The sequence below is a fragment of the Triticum aestivum genome, chromosome 6A, assembly GCF_018294505.1.
Source record: "Triticum aestivum cultivar Chinese Spring chromosome 6A, IWGSC CS RefSeq v2.1, whole genome shotgun sequence".
Taxonomy (NCBI): domain Eukaryota; kingdom Viridiplantae; phylum Streptophyta; class Magnoliopsida; order Poales; family Poaceae; genus Triticum; species Triticum aestivum.
The window spans coordinates 238,496,864-238,510,388 of NC_057809.1; the positions used below are offsets into that span (position 1 = coordinate 238,496,864).

General features: G+C 44.6%; 1 protein-coding gene across 1 annotated transcript; it reads left to right on the top strand.

Annotated features, from left to right (window-relative positions):
- Positions 1–2,869: 2,869 nt before the first annotated feature.
- On the top strand, positions 2,870–10,363 carry LOC123127380 (transcription factor GTE4). The gene is made up of 5 exons (XM_044547044.1): positions 2,870–4,746; positions 4,840–4,879; positions 4,969–5,091; positions 5,229–5,291; positions 9,942–10,363. The coding sequence occupies exons 1-4, from the start codon at positions 3,058–3,060 to the stop codon at positions 5,282–5,284; spliced, it is 1,908 nt and encodes a 635-aa protein (XP_044402979.1). The 5' UTR covers positions 2,870–3,057; the 3' UTR covers positions 5,285–5,291; positions 9,942–10,363.
- Positions 10,364–13,525: the final 3,162 nt, after the last annotated feature.

Consider the following 13,525-nt stretch of genomic DNA (forward strand, 5'->3'; position numbering starts at 1 on the left):
CATGGCCGTCCAAAATCAAAGAATAGGATTTACCAATGGCATTATGTATCTGGGAAAGAACTTCTCGAGGTTTTTGTATACAAAGGACACTGTTAGATGATAATTCAACAAAGGATTTGACAGTCCACAACAGAGCTGATGTGAGCATCGGCACACAATCAGAAGAAGAAACAATGAAAGGAGATCAGATTATGGAAACAACTGAATAACTCAAAGCTCAAATGCAAAGGAATTATGAATTCCAAGACAAGGGACCAGAAGCAAACACTCTGATTAAGGATGGATAAGTTGAATAGGCTTAGGGGTACAATCGATTGCAAGTTGATTGGTCGAGATCCAGCTCATGTTTAAAATGATATCTGAGCTAGAAGGATGAATTCTAGGATCTGATTGAGGATCACGAGCATTCGCAACATATTGAATCAATGGAATCAAAATGATAATGACAAGGGATGCCAATAAGATTACGAGACTTATGGAATTAACCATAACACAAGCAAGCAAGAATTTCAAGAGCAATAGACTACTCAGGATTTTCGGAAGACCGCATGGTATTTCGAAGACTTTTGCGAAACACATGAACAACTGGGGATGAGCAAATGCTCGATAAGTGCGAGGAATTATCCATAGGGTTATTCAGGAGGAAAAGAGCTGCATGGCAGTCGGAAAAAGGATTCTCGAAAGTCGGAGAATACTTTCGCGTATCTTGTAATAACAAGAACAACTAGGGATGAAAGTATGAACGGCGAGGGTACATAGTTATCCATAAGGATTCAACGATGTTAAGGGATTGCAAAAGAAATCAACACAAGTTCTCGGGAGTAGATCGGAGAATATCTTCGAAGTCTTCTGGTGAAGCAGGCAACCATCTGGAATGAAGGGGCTCTCCAGGGAAAGTCGTTACGAGAACCTAATGTCGTTAGTAAAATCATTTAACCCGAATAGAAGGGAGAACAGAGTCCTAGAGTATAGACAAGGAATAAAAGATCCTATTACCACCCAATGGCGACGTGGGCCCATGGGCCGCACAGCCATGTTAGTAAAACAGTTTTCACTGACTAGACTCGACTTCGACCAAGGAGTGTGGAAGGTGCATTCCTATAGGCAGTCGGCTCTGATACCAACTTGTGACGCCCCCGATTTGACCATACACTAATCATACACGCAAACGTGTACGATCAAGATCAGGGACTCATGGGAAGATATCACAACACAACTCTACAAATAAAAATAAGTCATACAAGCATCATATTACAAGCCAGTGGGTCGAGGGCTCGAATACAAGAGCTCGATCATAGACGAGTTAGCGGAAGCAACAATATCTGAGTACAGCCATAAGTTAAACAAGTTTGCCTTAAGAAGGCTAGCACAAACTGGGGTACAGATCGAAAGAGGCGCAGACCTCCTGCCTGGGATCCTCCTAAACTACTATCTCAGGACCCCCTACTCGAGTTTCGTTGAAATCGACTCCGTCACCGACGTTCTTCTGTAAGGAGCTGGCGGCGGTAGTCGTATCTGTCATATGGGCCATCTCGAGTAGTCACAATAATGATGATATTAAGTTCCAACCGATTCGCTCTATGGAGCTTATCAGGGAGATGATCCAGGCACTAGATATTCTAGAAAGTGTCGCGACCATGCTAAGACCGGGAGAAGTTTGGCTACAACTGAAGGTTGTGTGAAGATCAACACTGATGCTATGATGAACGCAGTAGCAAAGTCCTCAGGAGCAGGATTGTAGCCCGAAATCACAATGGTGAGTTCTTGGCTGGAATCTGCAAATATAATGATATGATATACCCCTATATTAGTGAACTGTAGGCAGTTCGGGAGGCAGCATGTCTTGCGGTGGAGAAGGGATGACAACATGTCCTCATCGAGACAGACTGTCTGATAATCCGAGATGAATGGAAGGATGGTACGTTCAGGTCCATGAAGACCATATATTCAGAGAGATTCAACCACTTCTCTTAAATTTGTAGGAATTTGATATTACCTATGCTCGAAGAGACGTCAATGAGGTAGCTCATAGGTGTGCTAAGGAAGCTGTAATTAGTGTTTTCAGTTTAACCTCTTTTCATGTATGAGTTCTTGCCTGCTCTTATGCAGTTGAACTCTATTCGCCAATACGTTGAATAAAATGTCTTGAATGGCGGTTCTAAAAAAAGACTGGGATACCATCCAACTTCATGGGGAAATGGCTTTTGAAGATGAGTCAATTCTGAGCCATCAGTTTGCTACACATGTTTGCAAGATGAGGACAACGTAGATCACATTATGTCTACATGCGGATATGCGCGCGAGGTTTGGTTCCTCATTTGGGACACTCTCCGCATCAACGTACAGGACCGCCTCCCAGCAGATACGACTCTTGAATGATGGTTGACAGAGAAAAGACAATTCCACAAGGCCGACAAGCGAGGTTTTGACACGTTGTTCATTGCGGGCATGTGGGCTCTTTGAAAACAACGCAATGCTAGGGTCTTCAACAGAACTGACCAACAAAAGGATGCTAGGGAGCTTGCCAATATGATTCTTGGAGAGGTAGCTGAGTGGAAGCAAGCGGGTGGCAGTGTTGGTGGTCTACAACGATTTGTGAGGAGTTAGCTTAGGCGTGTTAGGAGGTGTCGGTGCGGTGTATGTGTGGCCGTTTGTGCGCATTCGAGTCATATTTTTTGTAATTATGCTTTCTACTACCTTCTATAAAAATATGGTACACCGTTGTCCTCACCAAAAAAATGAGTCAATTCTCTCGCTATTTGTTGTAAAAAAATAAATTCTCTCGCTATCTCGCTCAAAAAAAAAAAGAAAAGAAAAAAAAACTCTTGCCATCACTCAAAACACCTTCCACCATCCCGTCCGTGCTTTTCCTCTTCCTCTCCTGACCTAGCTCAAGCTCCGATCTACCCAAGCTCCGACCCGACCCGACGCAGCTATAGAAAATATCTCCAGTCTATCACCGCCGTGAGGCTGCTGAGGGCCACCGCCGACGCCTCAGACCTGCAACCCCTCTTTCCCTGCCCGCCCCCAACCCCGCCACCTCTCGCGCCCCCCGTGATGTCCCGGTGGGCGCCGGAGATCAAGGTCTATAGCCGCAGGAACCCCCGCAAAAACCCTAAACCCCCTCCTGAAGACCCTACCCCCGACCCCAATCCCCCTCCAGAACCTAGCCCCGACCCCAATCCCCATCCAGAACCTTGCCCCATTCCTAATTCCGACCCCCTTGAGCAAACCCTAGCCTCGTTCCGTCGCTCGATTCGTCGCCCGGAGGCTGAGGATGCGGTGCCGCCGCTCTCCGATCCGGCCGCACCGACTTCTCCTCCTCCTCTTTCTCCCACATCGTCGCCGCACGGGGCACCGGCTGCCGCCTCCGGCGATTTCTCCTCCGGCCTTGCCCGGGATGGCGCCGCCGTTCCAAACGGTCATGCCGACATCGACATCCGGGCGGCCGCGGATGACAAGGCTCGGAAGCGCAGGGTCCGGAGCGAGCTGCGTCGGCAGCTTGCGTCAGAACTCGACCAGGTACGCGTGCTCTCCAAGCGCCTCAAGGCGGCTGGCGAGGCCTTGGCAGTTGAGGCATCCCAGTCCGTACCTCGGCCACCGCCTCTGCTCACTGCTGGGTATGTGCAACCCCAATTCTCAGGCAGTGATGCTGTGACGCCCGTACAGGCCCCAGTTGCTGCTTCTGTTCCTCCTGTCCGCTCGTTCCTACCACGCCGCCCGCTAATTGTGCCAGAAGTTCACACAGAATCACTTGACAAGGAAAAGCGAACACCAAAGGCCAATCAGCTTTACCAAAATTCAGAGTTCTTGCTTGCCAAAGATAGGATACCGCCATCAGATTCACATGGCCGGAAGAAAACCAAGCACCACAAGAAGAAACACCGTTCCTCGTCAGCTCATGGTGCAGGTTACAACGCTGAGCAGCGACTCTACTCGCATGCATTTAAGAAGTCTTCATCCCTGCTGTCCCGACTAATGAAGCACAAATTTGGGTGGGTGTTTAACAAGCCTGTTGATCCTGTTGCACTTGGGTTGCATGACTATTTTGCCATTATTAAGCACCCGATGGATCTTGGCACTATAAAGGGGCAGCTTACTCGTGGGCATTACAGGGACCCAAAGGAGTTTGCTAATGATGTACGGCTAACATTCCATAATGCCATGACGTATAATCCCAAAGGGCAGGATGTGCATTTCATGGCTGAGCAATTGTTAGGAATTTTTGAAGCTCAGTGGCCTGAGATTGAGGCTGAGGTTGACTACCTTGCGTCATGCCCACCTTTGCCGAAGAAGTTTCCACCTCCCCCGATAGACTTGCGCTTACTAGAGAGGTCAGATTCCTTAAAGCACCATATGGTGCTGGACTCCAAGTCAAGGCCGATAAGTCATACTCCTATTAGTGTCCGCACTCCATCATTGAAGAAGCCGAAGGCAAAGGATCTGGATAAAAGAGATATGACGATAGATGAGAAGCGTAAACTTAGCAATAACCTTCAGAACTTGCCTCCTGAAAAGCTTGATATTGTTGTGCAGATCATTAAGAACAAGAATCTTTCAGTTAGGCAGCATGAAGATGAGATTGAGGTTGAGATAGATAGCATGGATGCGGAGACACTTTGGGAACTTGATAGATTTGTTGCTAACTTCAAGAAGAACCTGAGCAAGCAAAAGAGGAAGGCTGAGCGTGCAATGCTTGCAAGGCAAGATGTAGAGTTGCGTGCTCTGCATGCTGCACAACAAACAGTATGAACAGTCAATCATTCTTAATCTAGCAATAGTTCTGTAGCTAAGGAAATCGTATAGTTGGTGCTGAATTACAGTTTCTTTGTATTGCAGAGTCAACAACCTAATATTGGTGAAAAATCTCCAAAGCTAAGTAAGTCCTTTTTCGCCCTGATTCATTCATCCTAAAAGTAAAAGCACATGATAAGGCGATTATAGAAGTACGGCTTTTCTTATGCACAGATTTGATGGTGGGCGAGCAATTAGCACCTTCTGTGCCAGACCAAAATAATAATAATGGACCGAGTGCCAGTAGATCTAGCAGCTCAAGCAGCACCAGCAGTGATTCAGATTCCTCTTCTAGTGGTAATATTTCCTTCTGTTTTGGTTTTACCTTGTGTATTTGACTTCTAGTTTATCTTTAGTTGTTTACATTTGTATTGAGCGAATGATTAGGCTGCAGTATAGTGGTATAGCCTAATCATTAATGATCGCCTTGGCAGACTCGGACAGTGACAGCTCTTCTACAGATGGATCAAATGCTGCCAATTCATCTTGAGACATAGGTAGGTTTTGGTAATTATAAATATGTATTGGTTGCTTAGAAATTAGCAGGATGTATTTGTGTTATTATATGGTGACAGCTATTTGTTCCTTCATTTATTCAGTAAATATTTCTTACGCAGTTGCTAATACTGTTGTTCAAAAGAAAATAGCAATAGTAAGTATTTCTTGCTAGTGTGTTGGTTGGTGTCGCGTGCATGTTATTTTTTGCATCGTTGACTTTCTACACCCAGATAAATCTTAAAATTTTCTGATCCCACATGATATGTTAAAGCGCAGTGATCTGAAAACAGCAACTTAGGCCTCCTTTGGTTTAGAGGAATCTTGTACGAATTTCATAGGATAGGATTTCTATAGAAAAAAATTCCTTTAGAGCCCTTTGGTTTGTAGGAATGGAATCCTATTCCTATGGAGGAATTCTTCCTATCCTCCACATTTCATAGGAAAATAAACATTAGCCTAGACTCAATGGAAAAAATCCTATGATGTGAATCAAAGGGCATCTCCTTTCCTATTACTACTCATAGGATTTGAGATACATGTCATCTCATCTCCTATGATTTTCCTATTCCTACGATTTTTCTACCCTATGAACCAAAGGAGGCCTTAGCATTTTGGGAACATACAACCTGCCCAACAGAGTATAGGGTTTACACATTTGCTTATGTGAGAATTAGGAGAAAACCTTTTTAGTGTATACCGCCAATTATAAGGACAAACAATACATTGTTATGAGAGTGTAATTGGGTTTGAAGAAATTATGAGGTGTGACTACATGAGGAGATAATATCCTGATACATACCTCAATTTCTAACTTTGCGTACTTAAGGTCATTGATTCTTGCCCTTACGATTAGTTTGATTTCTGGCTCGATACAAGCAAAATGTGGATAATAAGCTCATCTATGATGAAATGATCCAGGACTTGGAAAATTACAGACACATAAAGTTTAGATACTTTTAAGGAAGTAATTAGTTTCCTTCTATCATGTTGTCTATTTATTGAACTTAGGTTTCCTGGGTAGTTTCTTTTGTTTGGTTTACCTAAAAGTAGCCATGTTTGGCCGGTCTTTGATTAGGGTTTCTGAGTACAAGCTAGATAAGTTGGCAAAAACAATCTAGCTTATCAATGGTAATCTGTCTGCAAAGCAGCTTGGGCACTGGTAGTACACTAGTACTGGAACATAACCATACAGCTCAATATTTCTCACTTGCAAACATAAATGCCACTTGCCATGCTCATAATTTTGTCTTTGCCCATCGCCTACTGTTTGTTGGTGGGCTGCCTGTTTGCTCCCTACAGTTGATTCTATCTATGGGCATAACAGAATTATGATGTGTGGGTAGCACCCCTCTGATGATAGCAAACAAGTTGACGGCTACGTCCATGGTAGCAACAACTCTGGTGGTGGAAAATGCACTTGCGGGAAAGGCTGGGGGCTCCTGGTGACAACCTTGGGTCCAATTCGTTGGAAAGTGGTGCAGAAGGGGGTAGAGGCTGGCTGATATTATTCGTAGTAGGTCATAACTCATAAATTAATGGGGTTACAGGTTAGGATTGTTGGGATGGCCCAAGATACCGCGTGCTTGTCTACATTGTAAGGTGATACCTGGAGAGAGTGTTGTCCCTCAACATAAGCTTGTGGTGGCTGACTTTCGCTTTCAGATTCGTGTCCAGCGGGATAAGCGCGCCTAAGTCTCTAGAACGAAATGGTGGAAGCGCAAGGAGGAGACAACTCAGGCTTTCAAGGAGAGGGTCATTAAGGAGGGCCCTTGGAAGGAGGTGATGCAGACAATATGTGGATGAAGATGGCAACTTGCATTCTTTGGTGGCTTCAGAGGAGTTTGGAGTGTACGAAGTGTCCAGGGGAAGAAGCGAAGCTAAAGATACCTAGTGGTGGAACGATGATGTCCGGAAGGCTATTAAGGAGAAGAAAGATTGGAGTGCAGACAACATAGAGTAGTACAAGGTGGCATAGAAGGCCGCAAAGCGAGCCGTGAGTGAAGCAATGGCTCGGACTTATGAGGACCTCTACCAGCGTTTAGACACGAAGGAAGGCTAAAGGGACATCTGTAAGATGGTCAAGATCCGAGAGAGGAAGACGAGGGATGTTGAACAAGTCAAATGCATCAAGGACGGAGCAGACCAGCTCCTAGTGAAGGACGAGGAGATTAAGCATAGATGGCGGGAGTACAACATTGTGATCCTTCCTTGAGCCCTTAACTCTTTGTGGATGATGTGGTGCTAGTCGATGATAGTCGAACGGGAGTTATTATTAGAAAGCATCAAAGAGCTATGGAGACAAACCTTGGAATTGAAAGATTTTAGGCTTAGTAGAACTAAAACCGAGTACATGAGGTGCGGTTTCAGTACAACTAGGGAGGAGGTTAGCCTTGATGGGCAGGTGGTATCTTAGAAGGACACTTTTCGATATTTGGGGTCAATGCTGCAGAAGGATGGTGATACCGATGATGTGGGCCATCGAATCAAAGCCGGATGGATGAAGTGGCGCCAAGCTTCTGTGTTCTTTGTGACAAGAGAGTGCCACGAAAGCTAACAGGCAGGTTCTATAGGACGGCGATTCGACCCGCAATGTTGTATGGCCCTGAGTGACACAATGAAGGATCGGGTCCAGAATGATGATATACGAGATAGAGTTGGGGTAGCCTCAATTGAAGAGAAGCTTGGCCAACATCGTCTGAGATAGTTTGGGCATATTCAACGCAGGCCTCCAGAAGCTCTAGTGCATAGCGGACGGCTAAAGCGTCTTGATAATGTCAATAGAGGTTTGGGGTAGACCAAACTTGACATTGGAGAAGTCTGTAAAGAGAGATTTGAAGGACCGGAATATCACCATAGAACTAGCCATGGACAGGGGTGCGTGGAAGCATCCATGTGCCAGAACCATGAGTTGGTTGCGAGATTTTATGGGTTTCAGCCCTAGCCTACCCCCAACTTGTTTGGGTCTGAAGGGTTGTTGTTTGATTTGTTAGTTAAGCAATATGGACAGTAGGATCGGCGTCTAATTCTTGTTGGACCAACATTTAAGTGCATTCACACAAACTGGCGAGATGGGCATGGGTGGAACTACGATGGGTGTGTTTGGTCTTGAGCCCAAGCTACCCATACCAAACATTTGGCTAGCTAATATTTTGGTGAAGCTTTTGCTTGCCCATGAATTGGCCAGCATTGGCTAGAAAAATAATTAGAGTTGCCAATTAGTCATTGGCAAGCCAAAATATTGGCAACCATCCAAACGATCACCAAATTTTTGGTCATCACCAAATAATTGGTAGGGTCATATTCTCATTCACCCGGAAGAGATGTTGCACACTTGAACATGCCCACGAGCACCAAAGTAGGAACATATGCACGTATGAGCTGGTAAATGTGTAAATCTCCATCCATCTTCTAGCTTCAGTTTTAGGCTTTGAAGCCAATCGGTATCTTGAACTTTTGCATCACCAAAATTGGGCTAGTCAGCCATCCGTAACTTTTGCTGCATCACCCTATTTTCACCCCAGTTAGTAGTCTAGGTCTGATCTTTTGTTTCTATCTTCTGAAAACATGAGCTGTCTGACTTCATCAACGGTGGAACCGCATGGTGATTTAGTGGAAAGGAGCAATGGGCAGGGCTACTCGTGGCTGGAACACAGCCCCTGCTGACAACCTGTGCTAGTGTCTAAAGGTTTCTTCCATTGGCACCATAAGTCATTTGCGGAGAATTTCCATTTCTGCAACATGTGGAGTTGAAAGGAAAGAGTGGAGCAAAATTTGTGGTGTAGGTTTATTTTCGCACCCTAAGCTGCTCTTTGGAAAAGCTAGACCGGGAAGGCGGGAACCGAACATGATTAGGGCAGTAGCTAGGACAAACATGTCATTATTATTTGGAGAATTTTTGCAATGCGTTATTTTGAGCACAAATCTTGGTACACATATGCCATTATGATTTACTAACTTTTTCTGGAAAAAAAAAACTACGGACAACTTTGTATTCTTATCATTTTCTTCCGCACAAGGTCTCTCCCAGTGCATAGGTGCTTAGATGATATGCTAACTGCATGAAAGAGCTTAGCGACTAAACTCTCCAATGCATAGGTGCTTAGCTTGTTGCTAAGCTTTATTCATTTAATGAGTTGTAGACTGTAAATTGTGCTTTTGTGTAGGTACGCGCGCCTAGCATCGTTTCTTCCTGGGGTCACCAAACTCCTCTCTCTCCTCTTAATTACCTTGCCACATAAGAGTTTTTTGCCTAGTTGGTAGGCATTAGATAGCACCTGTACAAGGTGGAGCATTGGGAAAGTGGCCTCAGTATGAGATGAGTCAGTCACCCAAGTAATTTGTTGGTAAACGTGTTGGTTATTTCAGGTGGTGTCACTAATTCGCTGGAGCCTTAAATTTTCTACTTTAGTTCTATGTTTTCCTTCTAAGGAGCATTGCCATGATGGATCATCACTCAGCCTCAGGATCCTCTTGATTCTGCATACACCTGTAGTTTTCTTCCGCAGTGCTACTTCTGTTCACTACTACTATGAATTGTCGCACTGCCATCTGCTTCATTTACCTGTTCAGCTTGTAATCTGTAAAGTGCTCTGCTATTTTCCTTAAGTTTATCTCATTTTTGATCGTGGTTACCTTCTCCTGATTTGCAGGTTCAGGACTCCGTCTAATAGACAATAACTGTCTAATTGTATTTGGCATGAGAATGCCTTAGTGATTGTACATGTTTGTCTCTGTCTCTTAGGTATCTCTTAAGTAGCTGCTGGGATGTTAGATGAAGGCAGTATTCTACAAAGGTTTGTTTGTTCCCCAGCTGAAGGAAAGATAACCTGGCTCTGGAATTATGTAGCCTGTACATTAGACGCACATTGAGCATTATGTCTAGGAAGGTGATTGTTGTGTCTGCATTAACAAGCCATATTGTCCCGTTTATTCAACGGTTTTGGCAGTGTTTCAATATACCAGGTGATGTTCTTACTGTTACGGTTTAGCATCAGCTGTTCTTGGATTGTAAATTTTCAAGTAATTCTTGACTGGGACGTTTTAAATGTTTTTGACACCCTTGGTCTTGTCATCATTGACGCTGATGCAAGTCCATGTTTCATGGTGGTGTATGCTTAGTTGCAAAGGGTTGTGATCTGCAAGTGCAAGGAATGTTTCAGCCTTGCTTCTCATCATTCTCTGCTCATCATGGTTCGGTTTATCCAGTAAGACTTGCAAAGCTGCTGAGTCACTTCATGTTTTGTTTATTTTTATGCTGCGGTGACCCGTTCAGGAGCTTTCTTGGGGATTCTGCTGCCGTGAGCTTTGCTGATTTGTTGAGGCTTTGCAAACCTGATCGTTTCAAAACCCAATTGGGGACATTAAACTTCCCTGCGCACTGGCATAGGGAAATCAGCTCTGCGGTTTGAGACGGTAATGGTTATCTTCCTCCAGTGGGCCTCCATTATTCAAAAACCATACGTTTTAGTTCCAGAATAATTTTGAAAAACAATCATGTGCACTAAGTAATCTAGTGTACAACACAATTTCATACCTTAATGACATCAAATAACCACATATAAAACCATGATGCTCCCCTAAATGTCAGCTCCATGCTCTACACTTCATATTTAGTAGTGCACAACCAACTCTCAAATTTAAACTTAAATTGACTACAAGAAATGGACAAATGATGGTCCATTTATATGCTGTAAGCAATATACTTTATTCAACGATTCTTATGTAGAGATGATTACCAGAAAAAAAAATCACAGTCATAAAATGCATAGTTATTCTTTCGGTCAAAAAGGTAATTTAAAAATGGAAAACTACTACCCCGTCACGGTTTAGAAGGCGTGCTTAGAAATTCTCTGGGACCTAGGTGGTTATCTATTGATTATGAGATGTGCTAAAAAATAGCATTCACAGTACGCATGCATATAGAAATGGTATATCGGAGTACTAATTAGCTATTAGAAATAAATGCAACGTGTCTTAAACCTTGTCTATTATAGAAATGCACACAAATTTAACTGTGCTTTCTAAACTGTGACGGAGGGAGTAACAACGGAGGCTGTTATTTTAAACTAAATCAGATAATTCAATGATGTTGTCCAGTTAATCAAGTGTAAACGGTATTCCATGTGTGATTTTGAAACCCCAAAGCAGTGGACATATATTAAATTGGCTTGCTTGTGAAAAACGACACAAATGACCCTTTTCAAAAACTTAAGCACAAAATGAACCCTGTTTGATTTTTTCTTCTTCTTCATAAAATGACCCATTTTCATGACGCCCGGCCTCGGGGCGCCATGCTACACAACACGACGCTCTGATCAAGGGCGCCATGCTGTAGATCAACCACAGACCAGGGCACCATGCTTAATAGCACGACGCCTTGGCCTAGGGGCAAGTGGAACAGAGGAGAAGAAAGAACAGAGGCATAGTCGTATAGGATGTCCTTGTATGTATTTGCACTTGTATGGATATTTAGTTGCACATGTATGTATGTATTTGCACTTGTATGGATATTTAGTTGCACATGTATGTATGTATTTGCACTTGTATGGATATTTAGTTGCACATGTATGTATGTATTTGCACTTGTATGGATATTTGCACAATAATAACGAGCCTTATGATATATTGCAATTTTGCAGGATGTCCTTTATCCATGTGTCGTACGATAAATTGCAACATGGGCGGTGTATGACAGAGGAAGAAAGTGCTTTTGATCAGCTTCACCTAAGATCCGGTGGGGGTTCATGATAAGACGAAGTATGAAGAGTGATACACGAAGTATATCCGAAAGACTGGGTTTCTCCCTTCCACCACACCCGTGTCTTGTTTGACGCCAAAGATATGCCCTTGTGCCATCATGACACTCATTGACCGGTGGCGTCTTGAGAAACATAGTTTCCACTTCCATTGTGGGGAGATGATCGTGACTTTGCAGGATGCTTCAATGATCCTAGCAATTCCTATCAAAGGAGATCCTATTTGTTTTAGCATAGATTATGGGATGGCGTGACACTACAGTGAGACTCATCGGGAAGGACTCAGCGGTGCGAGGGAAGTCCCCTGATGCAACTTATCATTGGATTATTGGGAACTTTTGGGAGTGCCCGACTGATGCTGCTGAAGATACGGTGTAGCAGTATGCCCGGGCATACTTGTGGTATATAATCAGTCGGGTTATTTTTTCCGGTGGTACTGACGTGAACGCTTCCTTTATGTGGCTTACGTTGTTTTCTGGGTGGGAGCATGGACTCAGTTGGGATACCGCCACACTAGCTTATTTGTACCGCCAGATAACTAGTTATTCATAACATCTTCACAATTAGAATTGTTCTCTAGTTTGTATTTGTTGGGAGACGTTGCATGGAAAATAAAAAAAAATTTACGCACACGTAAGATCTATCAAGGAGATGCATAGCAACGAGAGGGGAAGAGTGTGTCTACATACCCTCGTAGACCGTAAGCGGAAGCGTATGACTACGCGGTTGATGTAGTCGAACTTCTTCGTGTTCCAACCGATCGAGCGCCGAACGTACGACACCTCCGCGTCCAGCACATGTTTAGCTTGATGACGTCCTCCGCCTTCTTGATCCAGCAAGACGACGAAGTAATGGATGAGTTCCGGCAGCACGACGGCATGGTGACGGTGATGGTGAAGTGATCTCCGCAGGGCTTCGCCTAAGCACTATGAACATATGATCGGGAGTGTAAACGGTGGAGGGAGGCGTCGCACACTGCTAGGCAATTGTCTGTTATGTGCTAGGCGCCCCCTCCCACATATATATAGGTGGGTGGGAGGGAGGAGGAGCCAAAGGGGCACCCAAGTAGGAGGAATCCTACTTGGGGTCTCTCCCAAGCCGCGCCCCTGCCTTGTATAGGTGCGGGGGAAAGGCAGGGAAGGGTGGCGCCCCCCTTTCCTTTCTCCCATGAGAGGGAAAGGTAGGAGGGGCTAGCCCTCCCCCTTTCCTTCCCTGGGCTGGCCGGCCAGGGAGAGGGGCACACTAGCCCCCTGTGGGCTGGTTTGTCCCTTCCTTGGCCCATTAAGCCCATAACACCTACCGGGGGTGTCCGGGACCCCTTCGGGTGACCCGATGGCTACCCGGTGCATCCCGAAACCCTTACGGTGTTCGAATACCATCATCCTATATATCAATCTTTACCTCTCAACCATTTCGAGACTCCTCGTCATGTCCGTGATCTCATCCGAGACTCCGAACAACATTTGGTCACCAAATCA

Coding starts and splice junctions, on each gene's coding strand:
- LOC123127380 (XM_044547044.1), top strand. CDS start 3,058: ATGTCCCGGTGGGCGCCGGAGATCAAGGTCTATAGCCGCAGGAACCCC. Junction 4,747..4,839: donor TGCATGCTGCACAACAAACA/GTATGAACAGTC, acceptor TTTGTATTGCAG/AGTCAACAACCTAATATTGG. Junction 5,092..5,228: donor TTCAGATTCCTCTTCTAGTG/GTAATATTTCCT, acceptor TCGCCTTGGCAG/ACTCGGACAGTGACAGCTCT.